Source organism: Balearica regulorum, chromosome 12 (genome assembly GCF_011004875.1).
Source record: "Balearica regulorum gibbericeps isolate bBalReg1 chromosome 12, bBalReg1.pri, whole genome shotgun sequence".
Taxonomy (NCBI): Eukaryota; Metazoa; Chordata; class Aves; order Gruiformes; family Gruidae; genus Balearica; species Balearica regulorum.
In genome coordinates, this window is record NC_046195.1 from 2,078,778 (window position 1) to 2,098,642 (window position 19,865).

The window sequence follows — 19,865 nt, forward strand, 5'->3', positions numbered from 1 at the left end:
CTAATTGTAACATATTATTTGTTACGTACTCCCCTCTCAGTAATTGTTACTCTGATTTTAAATAATTTTGCTGCTTCTAGTGGTCTTTCAACTCTGTGTTTCTCTTTAGAGACAGATGTAGTACGAGAAGTTTTCTCGAATGCTCATGGGCTGATCCCGAAGTTAAATAGCACATACGTCTTTGACAAACGTACTCTTGGGTGTTGCAAGATGATTAAACTTGATTCCTCTTGGAAAACATCCAACATAAAAGCAAAGTATTAATTTTAGAAATTCTGCTGCACTCTTAGCGTTAATCCCTGTTAGAGTTGTGTTGGAGCAAAACAGATGAGCATCACTTGGGGTGGTTTTAGTATTAGTTATATTCAAGTATATTGAATATTTGAGTAGCTGTAAAAATTGAAGATTTTTCCGTTCTGTCATAGTGAACTGTGACTGCAAAATCATTACCTTTTTTAATGGCAGTAAAGTATTATAAATAATAATAATTTCTACATTGCAAAGAAATACGGTGTTTTGATTCTAATAAATACGTAGGCATTGCACGTGTTTCCGAGGAAAATGTGACGCTATTGGCTAGGAATTCTTTAAGGATATTCTAGGGCAGTGGATGTCCTTGGCTGGAAAAGAGGGATCGCATTCTCCATTACTTAATTTACTCTTTTGCATCACTGCAAAGTGGGTACGGGCCATTTCTAAACAGGTTCAGCTCTGAGTTTGGAAGCTGGAAAATCAGGTTATGAGTTTTACATGCGCTTCTTTGCTTAATGCTGCTGTTTGTTTTGAAGTTTAACATCTTTTTTTTTTTTTTTTTCCTTCTCATTTGTCACCAGGAACTACCACGTATTTTATTACCTCCTGGCAGGAGCGAGCGAGGAAGAGAGATCAGCGTTTCATCTGAAGCAGCCTGAGGAATATCATTACCTCAACCAGGTGGGAATACTGTACAGGAATACAATACATGGCCTGGCCTTGTCTACTGCTGATATTTAATGCTAATAAAGAAAAGGTGTGGAGTAGTAAAAAAGGATTCTCTTAATGCTCTACAAGCAGCCTTCCGTCACTGGAAATTAATCTACATTGGCAGTCTCAACACCTTGTAGTATGAAAAAAATTAAATCAGTGTTTTCCATTTTTTTTTCCCCCCTACCTGGGATATGTTAAATATATTCTCGTTTTAATCGTCGAAGGGAGAAACAGTGATAATTTACCTGTTATCTGTGTGAATGTCATTTACTCATTAACATCTGTCTGCTGAGTTAGGAGAAAAGGGGAAAATGCGTGCTACTAGTAGCTCTTCAGGGTATAACGTCTTGCATGAGGTAGTCCTAATTCTGTAGCTTCATGGCTGGCTGTTAGCATGATCCTTTGAATTCAATGATATAAGTTTAATATAAATAAACCCTCAGCAACCATTGAAAATGTGTGAATTAAAAATGAGCGAGGTATTACCAATGGCTAAATAAACTCGTACTTTGGAAAATGTGATTCACTTCAGGTATTTGAGATGCAGTTGTCCACTGATGCTTGTGAATAGGGACTTTATTGCTTTTTCCTCAAAAAAAAAAAAAAAGATAAAAAAGGAGTAGGAATATGTGGAAGAGTAGTTAGGTTATATGTTGATTTTAACTAATTGCAATTTTCTTGCAGCTGGAACACGATTAGTGATAAAGAGTGATTTAAGCTGGTGAGAAACTTGGATGCACAGTGCCATCCAAATAGCCTTTAGTCTTTCTAGAAATATAAGTTAAACTCCAGAATACGTCTCAATTACCCAGGGCTTTTAAAAGATCTTTTTAAAGCGGGTTATCAAAGCCAAAATCTATTGTAATATTAACGACTCCCACCCACTCTTGGCAGGATCGGGAAATTCGCACAAATGAGTAACATACTAAGAGCCGAAGGGTTTTTGCGCGCTGCCTTTGTGCCTCAGGCGTTGGTTGGAGAACGTGGTGTGATCTTCGCGACCATCTGCACTGCAGTTTTTGCAGCGGGAAAGTGCCAAGATCGTTTGGATCGAACGTTTTGTCAGATTCGCAGGTTTTGTTAGGCAATCCGGTAGTTTTATGTTAGTCCAAAACATTGCGATTAATTATAGTCCTTTTTTTTTTTTTTTTAATAGCAGCTTAATGTTCTAGGACATAAATATTTAAAATAAAATAATAAATCCAATGATGTGTGATGCATAGATCTAATAAGAACGTGATAATTTAGATCGAAACATTTACTTTAATCTAAATTAAGGTGCTGTGGGCCAGTAGGCTGGAGAAAGGATGCTGAGCTCCGTCCAGTGGATAGGGGAAGCAGGCCATGGGCTTGGCTTGAGTGATGGTCTGAATTTTTAGGGGGTTTATTATAATAATTTTTAATTTTTTAATAATTAGGGTTAGAGAGACCATTTAACACTGATAACAATGGGAAAATGGCTCCTGTAGATGTGTTCAGGGCATCGTTTCATACTAAGGCTTTCTGACAATACAGTAACAGCTCTCCCGTGCCCTACAAGCAAGGGAAAAAAGGAAAATAAGGAGATAAAAGTGGGGGGGGGGGGAAAGGAAGTGGAGGAATAGGGAAAAGAAACTTTGGAAACATAAAAGGGGAAAGTAATAAAATGACCCCTGAGCTTTTCCAGTAACTTCTTAAACATGTCCTTGAGAAATCCCTGCCTTTTTGAAAGGAAAAAGAACAAGCTGAGAAATGAACCAAAGTGTTTAACTAAAAATTAAATATTAAAATTGAAAAGCTATAAAATATTGAACCGGGCCCCTTAAGTCAGGGACTGACTCAATCCTTGAGTCAAGCATTATTTTCTTTCTCCCAGGTTCCTCAGCTCACGTTGTGTTATGCGAAACAAACGTGCATTTTGCATTGCAGATGAGAAATAATCTATTCAGCTATTTCAACAAAATGTGCTGGTATTTTGTTGATCTGTAAATGCAGGGAGCAGATTGGGAGAAAAAAAGATTTTAATTTTTTTTAAGAGCAAATTCACTTAAACTATCCCATGAGTTTGGATGACTTCTCCATAACTCATACCAATGGCAGGTGTACCTGCCATTGCATACCCTGCAACTTGCTGAATATTTTCTCTACTGGTTATTCACATTTATCCATTTTGAAAGTAGGGATTTGCAGGATGAAGTCCTTATTTTAAGCTCATCAGGAGCTGTGGTGCCATGTGTCCTCTCCATCTCAGGACCGCTCTCTGAGCCCGGAGACTGGTTGTGTCCTTTGACTTCTCTCAATTCCGTCCTCAGGAAAAAAGATAGAAGTTCCTAAAAAGCTTTCAAGTGTTGCTTTCTAATCGGTTGGAGAATTGCACTTTTCCAGCACTTACACGTGTCTAGAGCAGAGGTTGAGTGTAGAACCAAAAAAATCTGCTCTTCAGTGGTTTGTTTTTTGTTTTGTTTTGTTTTTTTTTCTACCAATAGCTCTTCAGCTCTAGGTAAACCAAAGATTTCTCCAACCGTGGAGAAAAAGAAAAGATCTTAAAATCCATTAAGCTTATTGCATGAGTGAAAACACTGTAAGTAGGAATCAGAACCTCATAAGCGCAAAAGCATTATAAATCTTACCTTAAAAAAAAAAAAGAAAAAGAAAGAATGACTATGCAGAATAACAACAATTATTTTACTTGGAAAGTTGACGTTGCTGCCCTGGTTAAAGAGCAGGTAGTGGGAGTTATTTTTGGTCTGAACACTACTTAACCCGGTCTGCCTTGCTTTCAGATGACAAAGAAACCCCTCAGACAGAGCTGGGATGATTATTGCTATGACTCTGAGCCGGTCAGTACAAGTACCCGCGTCTTCTGTGTTGCTGGTGCGGGGCTGCTGCTCACTTGAATTTGTTAGGTGCACCAAGACCTGAGCAGAAAATGAAGCCAAATTAAGTTTAACCTGTTCATTACCCTCTCCCTTCCTCTGCCTGGAGTGGTGTCGCTTGTGTATTAGCTCATGACAATACAGGTGTTTTTTTCCTTGCCCTTTTTTGGCTCCTTCCATCTGGAAAGCTTCTTCAACAGTTGGATATGGTCATCAAGTTTTAGCAAACTAAGGGGGTTTTTTGTTCCTTCTTGATATAATACCTGATGATTTATGGAAATTGTGATAGGGCAGCAATGTGAAAATTGAAATTCCTTTCAATAAAACAGCAAATCAGTCTCTTGAAGCCCTAAGAGATACATGAGTTCATGATGGTGATAGCAGTGTATCTGCTCTCCAGCTTCCAGGGAAAAAAAAAAAGACAAAACTAAACCCATACCCCCAAAACATCTGCGGAAAAAAATCAAATCTTGATATTATTCAGAATGCAAAAAAAATCCCTCCCCAAAACCAGTTCTGCTGACATGATCATCCTTTCCAAATGGATTGACCCCAGAAAAGGGAACGGCGAAGCTTCTCCCCCTTCCCCAGCTTCTCCCGTGCAACCGAGTCGGAGGCGGCGGCTTCAGTTGGCGACGTGCTTTGGGTGTCTGTGTGTCCCGTGATGGTCTCTGTTGGTTTTGTCTTGCACGGGGAAGCATGTTTCATTTCAGCATGTTGTTCCTGCTCATTTTGCTGTATGTTTGATGGTTGCCCAACTCTAGCTGATGCATCTGGAAGAGTCAGAGGTAATCTGTGAAGGAGCTGGGTTTCACTTGGGCTAAATAAGTGTCTTAACAGCAAGATTTCAGCTGCAAAATCCTTAGGAGGGGAGGAGGGAAGGGGAGTCTAACCCCCCAAGGTTTAAAAATGTTGAATATTGTGTTAGCATCCTTAATACCTGAGCATCCTTAGAGGTCCTACAAGAGCAGGGAGTGAAGAGCAGATGCTTTTCCATATACCTTAATACGCTGTGCCATGTTGCAAAGGCCTTAATTGTTTAAGGGAACGGGCTAGGGCAATTTACTTGGGAATTAAAATGAAAAAAAAAAAAAACCCCAAATTTGCCACCTTCTCCTGGAGGGGTCAACAATGCCCTGCCAGCTCAGGAGCTTGGGACTTACCACGTTACAGCAAAACCACGTGCCGTTACAATTTGGCTATTTATCTGGTATTTTATTTTGCTCAGGATCGATTTCTGTGATGTTCGTGGTAAATCACATCTTTGCTTCAGTCGGTGATTCATTCTTAAACATACCCTGGACCTCTCTCCTTAACCACGGACTCAACCCGCTGCAGACATCTGGTTTATAAACAAACCCTATTTATTATTTCTTCTTTAAACTTGCCATGGAAATCCGTGGATTGTTTCAACGTGACGATAGTAAGCGGAGGACTCACTTTTGCTGGGAAACTAATTGCCCCGGCGGAATATTAGCAATGAATTTGGTCTGTGGGCATGGACTTTGTAATGCTTGTCTGCCCTAATATCAAGGAAACTCCTTTTTTTTTTTTTGTAATTATCATCCATTTATCATCCATTAGGAAACAGTACAGAGCTGAAACACTACAGAGAGCATCTGCTTTTAAGTAGATAATTTGCAAAAGGCCTTTCCATGTGGATTAATGAGTTTGGCAATTGTTATGTAAATCTTTAATTAAATTGCCTTTGGCGTAGATTGTGCTACTTCGGAGCTGTCTATGGTATTTCGCTGTTGACTCGTGACTCAATTTTGGATGAATGGTGCCATAAAATGAAATTGTCTCCCGGAATGTGGAGCGCCACTAAAAGCGACACTTGGTATCTTTTAAAAAAGTTTAAAAAAAAGACTTATTTGCAGAATTCGTGGGTACGTTTTTGTCCTGCAGACTCCAGGTCTCACCTAAGTGGGCGAGAAACCTTCTCCAAGTCCTTCTCAGCATATGTGTAGTGCTCAAGGAAGCTGCTTGGGTCAGGTTTGCGTTTAGGAGGGACAACTTCTTATCCCAATATTTTATGGTGTAAATAATTCCATTGCTGATCCCTGATGATCTTACTGATATGTGGTGTAGTTGTCTTTGTTGCATTCCTTTGGATAAGGTGCACAGACAGCTTATATGTCTGTTAAAATGGGTCATTTTCAAGACTCTGTTCAACGTCTCTAAATTCACTTTGCCTGTGCGATATTAAGTTGTTTTATCAACGGAGGACCGTTGATAAAAAAATTTAGATTTTCTTGTCTAGTTGAACTTCTGTAGCTTTCAGTCAAGGGAATACGACAATTGTGTTTGAGTACTATCCTATACTGAAATAAATATCTTAAATGAGAATTTCTCCCCGTAATCAGTAGCTGTAATGATGCTACAGAGTGGGACGAATATACAGTTGTGAGGCTTTAAATGGGGATAGGTGCTTTGAGACACAAAGCTGATAATATAAAATAACTTTATTCTATGTATTCTGTATTTATTCTATATTTATTCTATATTTATGATTTATTCTATGTACTATAAGTGCGTGCAAGTGTCTTTTCAAGTACAGTCATCATCCTGTGACTACTTGGTACCTGTTTAATGACGTTCACTGCAGTATTCATGTAACTCTGTTTAATGCAGACTTTCAGAATTAATTTGTGCACATTTGCTCATGTGGTAACTATGATTTACAGACAACCAACCAAAAGAAACTATGTGGATACAGCTGTTTAATTAATTGTTACTGTAAATGCAGCTGCAGTTTTTAAATTCTATACCTGGATGAACTTGTAGAAAGTCTCTATTTAAGTGTTAATAAAATATTATGAGATATAAGATAACACTATATTGTGTGATACACAGTAAACTAATTTTGAATTTTTATAGGCAGCAATGTGAAAAACTATTAAATAGGGGCTACGAAGTGAGAGAATAACCGATAATCCCTGGGGTGGGGGCAAGGTGAGCCAGAGCAAAAGGAACTTGGCATTAATAGTTTATATACTCATTTAAAGAGCATTAATTTAACTGCGTCCCCTAACTATGGGTGCAGGACAATATTAGTTGGGTCCAGAATGTCACCGGATTTCCCTGAAAGTATCAATGACTGCCCTCAGGTTGGGGATCATCTGAAAAACAAACTCTTCAGGCACATTAGCCTCCAGGAAATGTAAAATGTAGTGGATTTTGAATTCTTTTTAGAAAATGTCTTGGTAGTTAAAGTTAGTGAAAACTATATTTAAAGCTTTCCCTTTCCTATGCAGGATTTAATTCACTGATATTTTACGTGAAATTATGTGCATTCTGTTTTAAAACTGAATTCTTCCTCTTTAGTTATAGGAACTCCTAACGGAACAGGTCTTAATGTGGAATAAACTGCCTGTAAATGTGTGACGTATTTCATCCTGCTGTTAATTCACATCCTTTTTGTATTCTAATTGCCCCCCATTGACAAGCTCTCGCCATACTCTTAGAATGGTGTGACTCACCTCTCGCGTTAGAGGTTAAGCCTAGGAAATAAGGAAAAATTAGCCAAAAATGTTGTTTTGGGAAAGGTATACCAACATGGTCCTCTCTGAGGTCCAGACTATTCAAAGCAAGGCATTTGTGGTGGAGATGTAGTGTCCTTTGACAGACCATCTCACCAGGCTGGATAAAAACGTGGTAAAGAGAAAAATGTTGGTGCATACAATAAATAATCATTGGATTGAAATTTGCACTCTGGTTAGCTTTTCCATAACGTCCTTGTAGAAGCAGATTCTCCTAATCAGCTTGATTTAAAAAATAAAATTAAAAAATCAAATTTTAAAAAAGAATATTTAAAAAAAAAATCAAACTTTTAATTATGCCTACTCTTTCTAATATTTAAGAAGAAAAATTCTGCCTTGCCACTGGAGCTAATCCTGGTCTGCTGTTATATCGTGTATCTGTTTCTGGCTATATCTGCTATGGTGCTGTGAATCCCCCTGTCCCTGGGCTGGGTGTCGGGGTAATCCACCACGGTTATTCCCCATGATGTCAATGGGGCCTCGTGGATATCTCACTTCCCAATGCCAGACTGGAAATGTTCTTGTCGCCGATAAAAGGCATGGAGATCACTAAATGATATTTATGAAGTGTTGACTTGGCCATCTGGACCTGTTCTGATCTTAATTTCTTTCAGTGCTTAATCTTTCTGTTTGAACCCAACAGGACTGCTTTTCCGTGGAAGGGGAGGACTTGAAGCATGACTTTGAGCGGTTACAACTAGCCATGGAGATGGTGGGGTTTCTTCCCAAGACTCGCAGGCAGTGAGTTTATTTTCCATATCGATAAGCTTGGAGATTAACTACAGTTAATTAATTAGTTATGTTAACTAATATAACCTCCATAACCAGTGAGATTATTCTCCTGACTTGAGCTGACGTAACTGTTGAGCTCTACGTAACACATCGGGTTGGTGAGAAGGAACAATTGGTGAGGCCCTGGCCCAGGTTGCCCAGAGAAGCTGTGGCTGCCCCTGGCTCCCTGGCAGTGTTCAAGGCCAGGTTGGATGGGGCTTTGGGCAACCTGGGCTAGTGGAGGGTGTCCCCTGGGCAGGGGGTTGGAAGTAGAGGGTCTTCAAGATCCCTTCTGACGCAACCCAAAATTTAATGATATAAACAAAATATGCCCATCATTACTATAGCTAACGATTCTCTTTATGCAAATGGAGCGTTGGCACGAAGTTGGCACCTGGAAGTATTTTTCAACTGTTCATGAATAGTCATGCCTTACTCTGCACGTTATGAATCCAGATCCTGATTTAATCAGAAATTCCGATTGTTAGCCATCATACTTAATCCTTTGCATGCAGTTGCTGGTTCTGTGGACTCATTTCCAACTGGCCTTCGTTCACTTCGTTCACTGGAAGTGCTGGTTGAAAAACTGGACTTTTTAGTTGGGTTGCAATACCACCTTCCTCTGATAGCAAGGAATTGCATGGCTTGACATGAGGGTTGTCGCCAACTGAAACCACAAAATAATTCCTCTGGTGTTGATCATCGGCTTGAAAGTCTTGAGTAGGTTTGAATGAATTTGACAAATACGTTACTTAAGGTTAGTAACAGGCGTAGAAAAATGTGTATTTAAGAAATGACCTCAAAGTGAGTATGGTTTTGATGTTGTCAGTACTGCTGAAAAGCACATCAATAGCTGGAACACAATGAGAAATCTTGTGCTTTTTTGAGTCAAAATGTTCAAACAAGAATTGAATGATCGTAGTTCTCTCCGTCTGAAATCCTGGAGGTTGACGTGGGAACAGAAAATTACTGCTTTGTACTAATGGCCCTTGGAACCCTATTCAGCACCTTGGGTAAATAGTGTTCAAGATGCTAACGTATAACATTGATATTAATTTTTTTTTTTTGCAACTGGGTGGATTACCTCCTGTTTTTTTCAGCACCATTTTTCTTGCTTTTTAACACGTATCTGAGCCACCAGTTAGAAGCCTTTAACTGTGAGACATTCTCCACCAAGAATTTTTCACCCAGCCAAGGATCTTTTTCCTGAGCTCATCCTTTATCCCTAAATTGTAACAAATCAATTATGAAGTTAAGACTGCTTTTTCTGTTTCCGTTCCACACACGTGGATAAACCCAAATATACGTACTTCTAGTGTAAATTTATGTCAGTGTGGTTCCTCGTCTTTGAAGAATCAGGTTTCAGCAACAAAGTTTTTCTCAAGCCTGTTTAGGGTGCAGTAAAAGAATTTAATTGATGGAGTAAAGCAATCAGTAAGCGTCAGGACTGAGCGGAGTTGGATGTCACAGTAAATTCACTCTTTTAATTTACGGCGCAATAACTTTTCTTGGCACAAAAGTCTTTGTATTTCTCTTAGTGAATTTTGCGTGTCAAAAAATATAGCCGGTTCTTCACTATACGAGCAGATTTATTCTGCTTGGCGTTGTACAACTGTAACACGAATAAGTAACCACCTTCAGCTGAGTATAAAAAGGAAGGACATTTTAAGTATTACTATACTTTTAGAAGTGATTGTTTATAGCAAAACATGGGGTTTCACCTTTGCGGAAAGAGTTACAGAAGAGAAATGTTTATAATTGCATCCCTGTAATTCACGATAAGGAATCAGAATCCCTATTTTAGAGATCAGGAAGGGCGGCTTGGAGAGGTGAAGGTGTGTTGTCCAGACAAGCTGGTGGCATGGCTAGCAATTAAATTTGATTTTAGTCATTTTTTGCTCCCTGGAGAGTGTAGAAATAGGGACAAACAGTTTATTGCTGAAGTCAGCCGTGACTCAACAGTCTCAGAGTTAGTTTTTTAGAATAGGTTTTTTTAGAGGAGTGAGGAAATCACTTAAAAGTGATCAAATTTAAAAAAAAAAGAAAAAGGATAAATTTACTTGACGTGTAACATCTTTTCTCTGTCTCAGTTTGCTTATATATTATAAAAGCATTTATGCTCTTTTGTGTGGGCTTTCTATCCAGGACTAGATCTGAGACGGTGAGAAATACGTGTGCCAGGGGACTGAGAAGGATCCCTGCAAGGCTGAGTCCAGCCTTCCCCTTAATTTAGGCACAACAGATATTTAGTCTGGATATCTAGATTACTCGAGGATTTCTTTTTTTTCTTATAATTTGGAGTGCCATTTTATAACCATGGGTTTGATGTCTTGAATAATTTTCAAGAAAGCCATATCAGTGGAAGTTTGGTACTTGAATAAGTGAAAATATTTTTTTACATGAGGCAAATTAGATGCTTCATTTGAGCACCATTTTTGAGGAAACATTTGGAGATTTGGGACATAAACTGCTTCGGATTGAAAATTAGAGGAATGAATCAAATACAAAGATGACACTTGGATTTTGGGGGATGTGGTTTGCTTTTTCATTAGCTTTAAGTAAAAAACAACCGAGTGAAAATGACTTTTCTATTTTCTTTAGAATTTTCTCTCTCTTGTCGGCGATACTACACCTGGGTAATATCCGTTACAAAAAGAAGACTTACCGGGATGACTCCATTGATATTTGTAACCCTGAAATACTACCTATCGTGTCGGACCTGCTGGAGGTAAGCCTTCGTTTTCCGTCCTGTAATGTTCACACCTAATGAGTCACCTCTGTTTTACAATAGAATTTATTTCCAGTTTCACTGAAGGGTAAGTTCTCTTGTGTAACCTTTAATATGGGCTGTTCGTGTTTACCAGTGAAAAGTTATAAAGATTTTTGATGAGGTTTTTAATGATAGGGTTTTTTCCCCTAGTTTTCAGATTCAGATTTAATTGACTGAAAACACTGTTTCTGTGATTAAAATTTGAAACATTGCAAACTAGTTCTAGATGGAATGAAAACCTGCCATTCAACACAGTAGTTTCTTCAACTGCCAACCATCAGCTCACCAAAATTCCCCAACGCTCCTCATGTCTGTTCCAATACTTGTGTAAGAAACTGGAGCAACTGTCAGACCATCAGCCCGCTCTCCTGGTTCAGGTGTTGGCTGTAGGAGATGCTGAGCTCGCTCGCCGTATTTTGCTGCCTGTTGTTACCCTGTTATCCACAAAGGTTGCTTCAGAGATGCTGAAGGGTTCATCTCATCCCTTTAGTACCCATTTATAGACCTGTTATCCATGCATTTATCTAGTTCTTTTGAGAACCTCTTGATGCTATCTACTGTTTAAGACCCTTTACCTAAAGCACTTTGTCCTCCATGAGTCATTGCTGTGCCAGCATCATTTGGGAAGGGTTTGTAGGTCTCAGCCCGGATGGCCCAGGGCTGTATCCAATTCTGTAAATCAGGGAAAAACACTAAGTAAATTCTTGCAAGAGCTGCCCTGTTAGCCCGAGCAGCTTACGAAGCTGTGGCATTACTTGTTCGTGAGAAAAGTCTTCACTTCAGTGAGCCAACTTGTCCTGCGCCTATCTTCCACATTCAAGAGCTGAAGTCAAAACCTCTGGATGTGGATATAGAATCACAGAACCATAAAATCATTTGGGTTGAAGACGACCTTTAAGATCATCAAGTCCAACCATTAACCCAGCACTGCCAAGCCCACCACTAAACCATGTCCCCAAGCACCTACACGTCTTTTAAATCCCTCCAGGGATGGTGACTCAACCACTTCCCTGGGCAGCCTCTTCCAATGCTTGACAACCCTCTTGGTGATGAAATTTGTCCTAATACCCAATCTAAACCTCCCCTGGCACAACTTGAGACCATTTCCTCTTGTCCTATCACTTGTTACTTGGGAGAAGAGACCAACCCCCACCTGGCTACAACCTCCTTTCAGGTAGCTGCAGAGAGTGATCAGGTCTCCCCTCAACCTCCTTTTCTCCAGACTAAAGAATATAGGTGGCCAGAAACTCTCCCTGCAGTCTCACTTCTCTGGAAATGCTCTAAGCCACTTGTAACTCCAAAGGCTACCGAAATGTCGTACTTGTAGCTGGTTAAAACAGCTATTACCTTTATCCCTTTGTACTCGCTGGACAGCGTGGAAGGTTAATTTCTGTTAATTTTATGCTAGCGTCAGAAAATAACTTGTCATTTTGCGTACGCGTGATGCTTTTCTCATTGCTTTCCTTAAACAACTGATGTGCTATCTCACTACTTACAGAACTTGGGAATCGGTGCGCTCAGATTTTCATAGCACTTCATTAATGTTTTGAATTTAGGGAGTGGAGAGCTTCTGTAAAATATGGGTATAAGCAGCTGGATGCTCTTTGCATCTTGGCCTTGGAGACTGCAGAAATAAACAGAAGGAAAATATGAGTTTGGAGGAGAATGTTGTTGATCTTACCCTGTTAAAAATGGCCGTAGCAAGAGCGCCAAGTCATTAGAGAAGTAATCGTTTTTTAAAAAAGTTTTGAATAAGAGAGTGACTTAGAGATCTGAAAAAGTTTCAAGCTTTGGGTCTTTGCCCTTGCTTTCTTCTGCAAACAAACTCTTCTGCAACATCCGCATGCTGGAAGGTATTGGGTTATTTTTTGCATGTCTATATGTGAAATGGTGCATCGATTGAACCGTTATAGACCCAAGGGTGGCTTAGTGCCGTGGTCTGATACAGCGCAGAGCGTGGATACCAGGGTCACTTGCAGATAGTGTCAACAATATGTAAAAAAATATACTTTTTTTTTTTTAAACTTCACCATTTTGAAAAAGCACTGGAATCTAGCATACATTTCTTTGGACCTGAGTAATTCTTTTCAAGCTAAATGACCATATAGAGCAGAAAATGCTTGTTAGTTAGATCAGGGCAGCGCAGATCTCGGGTATGATCTTATGAAATACATTGCTGGGTTTGGGCAAGTGGTGTTGCTTGTCCTTAAAGTTACATTTATATGGTAATTTATCCATGCAATTGGAGACGTTGGTTGCCTCCCAAGTGTAAAGTTTCTAGTAGACCCACTCCCCAGTCAGCTGAAATAAAGCCAATAATCTCATTTTCAGAAGAGGCTTAGTTTCTCTTTCTCTAGTGCTGAGCCTTTGCAGACCTGAATAAATCTTTTGTCATTCTTGCTCAGTTTTGACCAAAAGGGTTGAAACAGATGAAACATCATCACAAAGAGCATCCATTGCACTTTGTTAGTTAGCTACTTACAACTCTAAATTGTGTAGTGAATTCTTCTCAGCCAGAGACCAAAAATGTTGGTTGAAACATTTGACACTTTGTATTTTGTCTCATTTGGGTAATTATTTTTATTACTTCTTTTTTTTTTTTTTTTTTTGTGGTCACTGAACACACTATACAGTTTTGCTTTTCACGCCATTGTTGCTGAAAATATGAATTGACTTGAAAAAGTTATTAATCCCCTCTAGATCCTGGCATTACTCGCTAAGACTGAAAAATTATCTTGGAATAAAAATAATATTAGTTGACAAATAGTTTAACTTCTTTTCATACAGCCACTGGGTGCTTGGCAAGACGGTCTTGAGCATAGCAAAATGATGCAAGAAACCAGCTCTGCTGTGATGGATACTTCCTTTGGAGGGTGCTTTGGTTTGGGGTTTTTTCCTTAAATGACTCACTGGATTTGTTCAGTCAAGGATTTGACATGGAAAAGAGAAGGAAAAAGTCCAGCTGGACTTGGTGGAAAGGTTCTAAGAAGCAGGAGAGACTGGCCAAGAAGAGGGGATGCGGAGGTCCTCCTGCACAGCACCGATGGGGCGGTAGCCTTCATGGAGAGGAGAGGACCAAACAGCCTGGCTGAAATGAAAAATTTAAGCAAAGTTAAGGTGTTTTGCTCCTCCGAAGGAAAGTCTGGCCCAAATTATCACGAGCTTAGCTGGTTTGCAGTGGAGCCTCTAAGGACAACGGGGGGAACGTCCCTGCTGCAGCAGTTAACGCAACAACCCTGAACAACTGTCCTTTCTCTATATAATGAGATTTGCGTCCCTATAAAATGAAGCTAATATGCAGGTTTTTGGAAGGAATCTGGGAGGAGATGATGATCTGCAACGGATTTGATTTTTCGTGATACTGACAACCCCACCCAATACGTTTTTGTTTTATTAAAACATTCAGACCAGCATTTGTTGAAAAAGCAAACTGCAATATAGGATTTTGGCCAGACTCTGCAGATCATTGTTTCATTTACAGTAAGACCCTGATTCCATTTTTTTTTTTTTTTTTTTTTCAAGACTAGACATAGCGTGTGGATTATGTGAGGCTTTTGGCAAGTTTTGCACGGCCTTTGTTTAAACTTTGCTGAAATACCGTGCCGTAGCGTGATGTCAAGGCTGCCTGATGGATCGAGCAGACGTGGAGTCCTGCGCGAGCGCTGCAGATATCATGGATCCTCTGCAGAAATCATAAAGGATGGTGTAAAACTGGGGAAGGCTTTTGTGTTTCTGGGGAAAAACCTGGAAAGGCTAATTTCTGGGCTTATTAGCAAAAGCAGTCTATTAGGAATGGCCTAGTGTCTGTTCACCTTGAGAGACTTTTTTTTCCCCATTAGAAGAGCAAGAATGTTTTATTTGCGTATGTTTATTAACTTACTAAATTATTATTTACTTTACTAAATTATTTCTGTGGATGGAGCGATGAGTAAGGAAGGCAAATTCTATCTTTGCTCAATAGAGCAGTCTTATATTCAGTTTTTAGAGCTAGGTAACCAACCTCAATGCAAATGAAGGTAAAGACAAGTTATCAAATGTCCTAAATGAGTTTTGGCAGATCTCTTTTTGCATCGATGATGTTAGCTTTTGGAGCTGATGTCTACCTTCATGGGAGATTTACGTGCTCAGGTTTTTTTTCTACTAAAACATTGTCTTCAGCTTCCCAGAGGGATCCCCCAGACATCGTGCTCCTTAAGTGATAAACATCTTGGAAAGTAATTGGGGAGCAAAAGGTGGGGGGGAGCGGTGAGGATTGTGAGGCAGCCAGGGCTTGCATCCAACCTTTTCTTCTGGATCCATTTTCCGGATGAAGTTTTGGGGATCATAGAATCACAGAATGATTTGGGTTGGAAGCGACCTCCAAAGATCATCTGGTCCAGCCCCCCTGGAATGAGCAGGGACATCTTCATCGCATGCGGAGGTCTGAGCCAGAACTTGAGTCAGATAATTTTCTGGTTGTTTGAAAGAAAGTCTGAAGAAAAGGTTCGGATCTTTTTCAAGAAGAACTGATGGAAATCTCAATTTATTTTCTGTTACTCCACACCAGGCAGCTTCTGAACAAGCGCTCAACACTGTAATCCCTTTCTCAAATATGGGACGACAGAGAAAAAGCGATGTTTTCTTGCTCTCAAGTTGGAAATGGTTCATTTTTCTTCAGCTGCTATAACATAATACCCCAGCATTACTGGAGAAGCAATCTCCGCCTGCCTTGGCTCCAGCCCAGCCCTTGCGGGAGCCCGCCGGCTGTCTGCTCCCCGCCGCGCTCCGCTGACGTTTATAGCTGTGGCGGCATTGCCGGTCATCCTTCGCTGGGTTTTAGAGCTCTAGTCATCCAGACCTCTCAGCGTCGGTTCGACTCGCATGTGGCAGTGAAGTCTTAAATCTGTATTTTGTCCCTGTAATTAAGATATAAACTCCTACAGGCTGTGTAGCTTTTTTAAGAGAGAGAAAGCAGGACTTGCCCTTTAGCACCAGAAAGCAAAAAATCCATGAAGCGTAACTTAGGAGTGTAACTCCCAGGGCACAAACTAAAGAAATAAGTTCTGTTTTCCTCTTTGCTAATCTGCTAGGAAGGTTTTTGTCTTTATTTTAGTGTCTCGTGTTTACTGGAGGAGGAAGCATAGGATGTACGTGATGGGAAGCTTCAAGTATCTCCGTGCACCAGGTGTCCTTAGTCATCGGCATGCACCGAGTTTATCTTTAGAAAGCTCCTATGGCTCCTCGTTGGCATCAGGTCTCAGCTACCTTCAAGCTGTGACCTTAAATGAAAATTAACTTAATTTGGCTTGTACCCGTGGCGTTGGCTCTCAGAGGTGATGAAGCAATCAAAAGATCAAGCTCCACCAGGTGGTAATTGCAGGGGGAAACCCGGGGAAGCGCAGGGATTATGTTCCTGTACGTTTTTGTATGAAAAAATGATTCGGTGCCATTGCTCTGGTTTGGCTTGCAGCAGATCTGGAGATGAAGGGTGCACATCTGCAGGTCTCATCCATCAGGAGAGCAGAGGGAAAAGGAAACCAGGGTGAACATTGGATGGGGATGGTGAGGGACGGCACGGGTAGTCGTTTAAACCATTTGAAATCCCTGTGTTTGCTGACAAATCCAGGACTTGGAAGCTTTTAAGCTGTTTAGGAATATTACATTGGACTGTTTTGATTAGTAACCATCTGATACCCCTCTGCCTTGTTGCCTTTGATAAGTAAAAAAAAGCCAACGTGCTGGCTGCGGGTTCGCAGCATCCCTGAAGTGGGATATCGGATGGTGTAAAACTCAATTTTGTTCCAAGCTGCGCAATTAAGGGAGAGCAGCCGACGGTCTTGCAGTCACAAGCTGCTGGAATAATGTCTGCATGTTGTCTGCAGAGCTGAAATTAAACAAAATAAATAATAAATCGCCGTTTTTCTGAATGGAGAGGAACAGAAACCAAATGTGAAAACTTGCTGTGGATTTCTGGGTGAACCACAAGGTTAGGTTTTTTTCACCAGTTGGTTTAGAAAGGTGAAATCAGATCGTATGAACTGGGGGTTCTCCAGTATTACTGAGGACAAATGAAATGAACCTCAAGGTGTTGACGTTTGCTTTCCAATGACGCCGACCTTGCTGGTAGGTGAAAGTCATATAGAGGTGACTCGGTGTCTTCTGCTTTCCACACCACAGCAACAAGTTCTTGTTAGTGGGTTTTGCAGGGAAAGTCAGTTATATAAAAACGTGCTGGAGTCTATCACTTCTGTGACAGTATTTTTGGTAGAAAGTACTAGTTTTCTTTACAGAATGGCACTGTTATTGCCATGGTTTGTGAAATTTGTTAGGTTCAGCTGGCTTGTTTGCATTGCTCTTCTGGCTAATTATTGGGTTAAACTAGTAAGTCAAAGTCCATAAACCACTGAGTTTCCCATCATCCGCATCAAACTGTAAATGGTTTACCCGTGATAAAAACGTGGATGGTTTCAGAAACGTGGATGTGGTGCTTCTAGTCTTCATCAGAGATGTTCTCAGCAGGTTTGGGGTCCGCATGGAGTCCTTCAGTTAGGATCAGCAGCTTGTATAGACTTGAGCATGTCTTCTCAAGCAACATCATCTCCGGATCAATCCTTAGCTACGAACTCCGGGCTCAAAGATTTTCACGCGGACTAACAATTTCTTTTTTGACATTGAAATTTAGCAAAGAGCACTCAACGACTCAAAGTATTTAGGTCTAGCTCAAGTATAAGCGTATCACCATCTATTCTGGTAGAGAGGGCGCGCTTCTGAATTTCTCCAGGGGATATCAAATAAGAGGGACTTGAATCTGGTGGGAGAGGAGGTCGTTTTCTCCCAACAATTCGTGGCCGGTACTGCTTAATTTGTCGGCACCGTTTACCTATTTGCTGAAGTGTCTGTATTTACACAACCGATTATTTATTTTTTTTTCTGCAAACCGGTTTCTGTTACAGCTGATTAGAGATTGTTGCCTCACCGGGAACTGGCGTCTTTAGGGAGTAAATATCAGGTGCGAATAGCAGAGTAAATATCAGGTGCTTTTCAAAAGGTTTCTTCCTCCTCCTAATTCCTCCCTACCCTGAAAAACACCAACACCCCCCCCACACACACTTGGATATCTCTTAAACTGATGACACTGTTTTGCTTGTGTGTGGAGTAATTTGTATGATGTCATCTTGACAACACTAGAAAGTTGACGTATTTTGGCAACGAAAAGCGTGGGAGGGAGGAGCTGCACCGGGAATGAAGAGTACCGGTAAGAAATTGCTAGAAATGTGGTGACTGAATGTGGAAAATCAGGTTCCCTTGAATACCGTGGCGTCTGATTTCTGATGCTGGATTTATGTGCCGAATTGTCTCCTCCCAATGGCTAGCTTGTATTTATGCATTGAACATTTAACTCCGCAAAGGCTGGCAAAAGTGTTTTAATTTTTTTTTAATTAAATTTATAAATTTTAAATTTATGAAAACATTTACATTTATAATTATTTTGAAAAATAACATTTAAAAAACTTTATTCCTAGAATAATCATTAACATCAAGATTTTTGTTTTAGGTGAAAGAAGAGATGCTGTTTGAGGCCCTGGTTACCAGAAAGACAGTGACAGTAGGAGAGAAGCTGATCTTACCGTACAAACTAGCGGAGGTCTGTACCTGATGCTTGTTATTAAAAGGGCAACTCTTGGGGTGGTTTTCAATGCTTTGAGATGCACATTCAGCTCTAGTAGAGTTTCTTTCAGTTTTTATTGATTTAAGTAAAAATAAGAGAGGAGAAGCTAATGTGTACAAATCTAGAAAATGATTGACTTTACCTTCCACGCCGTTCCTGGAAAGCAGGTTTGCACGTTATTCCGTGATAGTCTTTCACTGTTTTGATGACTTACGGTTGTGTAAGCGTTCTCCAAAGCAGAATGGTGCGTTGCTGAGTGTATACGATACAAGTTACGTAGCAATCTTCATACGTCGTTCCTTAAACTGTAGCACTGATTCATCCTGCAGCAGAGTGGTGACCCAAGACCTCCAGGATATTTTTGGTGGGGTCCTAAGTGCCTACGTTAGTCATGGTTCCTGTATGGGTGGAGCTGGAGATCCTCTGTAGAAGATTCCCGTTGTCTTTTCTTCAAACCTCTCGCTACCTGGGTCTTCACGTCGTGCTTTGGAGCGGCCACAACTCCCTCAACCGCTCTCAAACTTGGGTGTAGTCTGTGCTGCTGCTAACCGTGGGGATGGCACTGCGTGAAACCTGTCAATCCTCTGTTAGGGTCTATGTCAGGATTACGATGTCAGCAAGCACGTGTTTTTTCTAAATATGTCATTTTCAGGAATTTTTAATTATATTCTGTGGCTGGTAAACAGAAATACCTCTGTTTTCTTCTTATAGTCTCCCAAGTATATCTCGGTCCCTCAGTTCCCCCTTGTTGTCATATGGTTGTATGAGAATTTGCAACATCTTGAGTAACGTCTCTGAGAGCAGCCTGTTATGTCGCAAATAGATAAGCACATGATGTGTTGTCATTAGGGTCAGCTGTAGATATTTTCATTCTTTTTCTCCCAGGGCAAAAAAGAAATAAAAAAATCTTTTCTCTCCTTTTGAGATTGCGTGTTTAAGCTCGGTAACTGTTACTGAGCTTTAATCTTTAAAAGTTAAGTATTGCCTTTGTGCAAGGCTTGAATCTCCCCTCACAAAGGACACATGAATGCTTTCATGGCATCTTTGTGATGGACGTGATATTTGTACTTTTTTCCTGTGGCTTGGACACAGATTTAAGAAATTGCTAGAAAATTTTAAGAGATAACTACAACCATCCCTTTGCTGCAGATAACTACAACCGTCCTTTTTGCTCGAGGTTACTTCCCAACAGCTGTGATGATGGAACAACGTGCGCCAATGCGCCTTCAATCACCTCGCTGTAAAAATTAGCAGGTTGGATTAAACTGTTTCTTGTAATATTTTAACCTGGGCCACCAGGTTTTGTACTGGAG

General features: G+C 40.3%; 1 protein-coding gene across 5 annotated transcripts in view; it reads left to right on the forward strand.

The window, feature by feature from the left end:
- MYO9A (myosin IXA) overlaps positions 1 to 19,865 on the forward strand; it is a 181,436-nt gene that overhangs the window by 69,866 nt on the left and 91,705 nt on the right. For 4 of the 5 annotated variants that reach the window (XM_075764809.1, XM_075764810.1, XM_075764811.1 and 1 more), the window contains exons 5-9: positions 834 to 933; positions 3,729 to 3,785; positions 8,007 to 8,104; positions 10,736 to 10,862; positions 18,439 to 18,528. In XM_075764809.1, the coding sequence (XP_075620924.1) occupies positions 834 to 933; positions 3,729 to 3,785; positions 8,007 to 8,104; positions 10,736 to 10,862; positions 18,439 to 18,528 (472 nt within the window). The remainder of the gene's footprint in view (positions 1 to 833; positions 934 to 3,728; positions 3,786 to 8,006; positions 8,105 to 10,735; positions 10,863 to 18,438; positions 18,529 to 19,865) is intronic. The other variant, XM_075764813.1, reaches the window with a different exon arrangement.